The sequence below is a fragment of the Rutidosis leptorrhynchoides genome, chromosome 6 (assembly GCF_046630445.1).
Source record: "Rutidosis leptorrhynchoides isolate AG116_Rl617_1_P2 chromosome 6, CSIRO_AGI_Rlap_v1, whole genome shotgun sequence".
NCBI lineage: Eukaryota > Viridiplantae > Streptophyta > Magnoliopsida > Asterales > Asteraceae > Rutidosis > Rutidosis leptorrhynchoides.
In genome coordinates, this window is record NC_092338.1 from 161,897,587 (window position 1) to 161,900,595 (window position 3,009).

Consider the following 3,009-nt stretch of genomic DNA (forward strand, 5'->3'; position numbering starts at 1 on the left):
TGCAGACAAACGGATAGAAAACAGAGTCTCTTTCGGCAACTAAAACAGCTTTCTTTAGTAGTTCATTCTTCTGATCTAGAGGTTTTTTATTAAAAATATGAGAGTTTAAAAAAACGTGCCACAAAATTATCAATGACGATTCTTTGTGAAGTCCACCCATGTGTAAAAGGTCAGCTTCGAGCACAGGATCTGGTTTCATCCTTGCAACCTTTGCAGCTTCTATAAAGTTTCCCCATTCTTTTTCCAGTGATACAAGTTCATCGAAACATCTCCTTTCACTTAAAAATCCCCGCATCTCAAACTTTGACTTAAATGAACAAACGTATTTCATCATACTTGCGAAATTCTTGACAGAAAAATAGTAACGAGCAGCTTCATCCACAATGTTTGCAGCTTCTTCAAAGTTTCTGATATGGGTCCAACAACTAAGTTTGTGTGAGCCCAAATTGGCAGCCCAGTTTACTGCTACCTAGGCTAAATGGAAGCAGTCAAAAGTGTCTGTTGTTGAACGTGGGATTTAGGATAAACATCACATCCACGTTTCTAGGCACATACATGCATTATTCCTTTATTATCTCCATGTTGCTTTTATTCAGTTATCATTAGCTATGCACGTTTGATTTCAGTTACTGTATTTTAGTATTATAAATTGTAACTTGGTTATTTTAAATGATCATGAATGAAAAGTTTGGTGTTTGCCAAAGTCTCTCTTCTTTATCTTACTTTCTTGGGAGATTGACTATCTCGAATCGGTCTTCTATCATTAGTGCTTTCATTGCACTTACTCACCATGCCATCACGACAATCCACTCCATCCTTTGAAGAATCACTCACCATGCTCAGGGAATCCATGAGTGAACTCAAAACTACAATCACTACCATGTCCCAAAATCAAACAACTCAAACAAATGCCATCGTCTCCCTTCTACAATCCATCACCAAGCAACTCACTCCATCAGTGCAACAAGAATCTTCAACTTCTAACCAAAAACCTCCAATCCCTACCAACACATCGACCAACTCCCACCTCAAATCTCCAAAAATTCACCTACCTGCGTTCGATGGTACCACACCACTTGATTGGTTATTCCAAGCCGATCAATACTTTAACTTTTATCGCATTCCCTATGAACAACGGGTCTCGTTGGCTTCTTTCCATTTCAATGGAGAAGCCCTCAGTTGGTACAAATACCTCTACAACAACAACTTGTTAGGTGATTGGCCACAATTTACCCGAGCACTTCAACTCCGTTTTGGCCCGTCATATTTCGAGAACCACCAAGCCACCTTATTCAAGCTCCAACAAACAACCACTGTTGTCGCCTACCAAGCAGAATTTGAAAGGATATGCAATTGTGTGACCAGGCTCTCTCACACGGCTCTTCTCAATTGTTTCATCTCGGGTTTACTGTGACACCCCGTACCAAATCATCATGTACGGACCATCAACAACAGGATCATTAAAAGGTCAAACACTATATGCTATTTCAAAATACGTTTGCATTCATGATAAAAGGTGACGTCGTAACGAACGTCAAGTGTTTTACAACCAAAGTATGCTTCTATGAACGGAAGCAAAGATAATAGTACGTGACCCTTAGATCGTTACAAATCATAGTTCAAAAGTATTAAAGTTTGAATGCAAGATAAAGTAGTTCATACAGTGACATCTCTAAAGCAGCGGGTGTCTACAGCAAGACTAGTACACAGCGGAAGCAACCTTAAGCATCTGAGAAAAACATGCTTAAAAACTTCAACACAAAGGTTGGTGAGCTATAGTTTAAGTATAACAGTATGTAAGGTAGGCCACGAGATTTCAGTGCTACAAAGAGCGTTTTCAAAACAGTATGATAAAGTATATGTTAACCGTGGGCACTTGGTAACTAACTTAACGTTTATACCCCCTGAAAGTACACTTGGCAAGTGCGTATGTTTACGAAGTATTAAACACTCGTTAAATGCTAGCGCGACTAACCCGAGTGGCGATGTCAAACCCTATGGATCCATATCTAAGATTCGCGTTCACCGGTTCAAAAACCAATGACTAAACGTTACCGAGCTAAAGGGAATGTTTATGCCGTTGTATAACCCACACATATATAAAGTTTAAGTACTCGTGCCTAGTATGTAAAACGTAAAATGCGTATGTATTCTCAGATCCCAAAATAAGTTAAAGTAAAAAGGGAATGCTATAACTCACAATGATAAAGTAGTGGTAAAGTATGACTCGGGAAATAAGCAAGTATGTAGGTTGTCCAAACGGGTCCTCAACCTAAGTCAAATATCACTAAGTCAGTAAATCGTCCCAATAGGTTTATAAGTATGTAAATAAGGTCTTAAGGGTCATCATCATTCATCATCAAACAAAAGGTGTAAAGTAAGTTTCGTTCATGAAAGAAGTTTAAAACAAGGGCTGACTTTGGTCAGTCACCACGGCCTCAATACCTACTGAAATAAATTGAGGCCAGTGACCATGGCTCCGTATATGAGTCCTTTAGTTTTGGTAAAAATCCCAGAAGCAAACTCGTCTTCGTTTGACCGTGGTGACGGTCTAAGTGCAAGTAGGTCAGAATTTTTCAGTACAACGTTAAAAGGACATAGTGACGATCGGAGGGCCATAAATCCTAAACCGTAACTCGGATTAAGACGAGTCCTATATGAAAAGTTATCTACTCGAACAGAGATATCTGAAAATCATAATTACAGTAGCCAGGTCGTACTTGTCAGACACAGAAACAGTAAAACAGAAGGGTCAGTAGGTTCCGATGGTTCTTGGTGCTCAATGCTTATCATGGTTCTCATCCTTTATGCATATAGCTTCAAGTGTACAACTCGTTGATGTGTTTGCATCATTTTCACCAAGGTTTGACCATCATAACCCAAGTGTAAGTCTAAGACATAAAGCACAACTCACTTAAGTGTTGCAAGTGTTTTGATGAACCAAAGTTACATCAAAGTCTTAGATTCAACACATACATGAACTATAAAAGTAATATTAACCAAGTTTTG

The 3,009-nt window shown here is 38.9% G+C and overlaps 1 protein-coding gene across 1 annotated transcript; it reads left to right on the top strand.

The window, feature by feature from the left end:
• The first annotated feature begins 850 nt into the window (after positions 1 to 850).
• On the top strand, positions 851 to 1,414 carry LOC139854220 (uncharacterized). Its single transcript, XM_071843535.1, has one exon. The coding sequence runs from the start codon at positions 851 to 853 to the stop codon at positions 1,412 to 1,414; it is 564 nt and encodes a 187-aa protein (XP_071699636.1).
• The last annotated feature ends 1,595 nt before the right edge of the window (positions 1,415 to 3,009 follow it).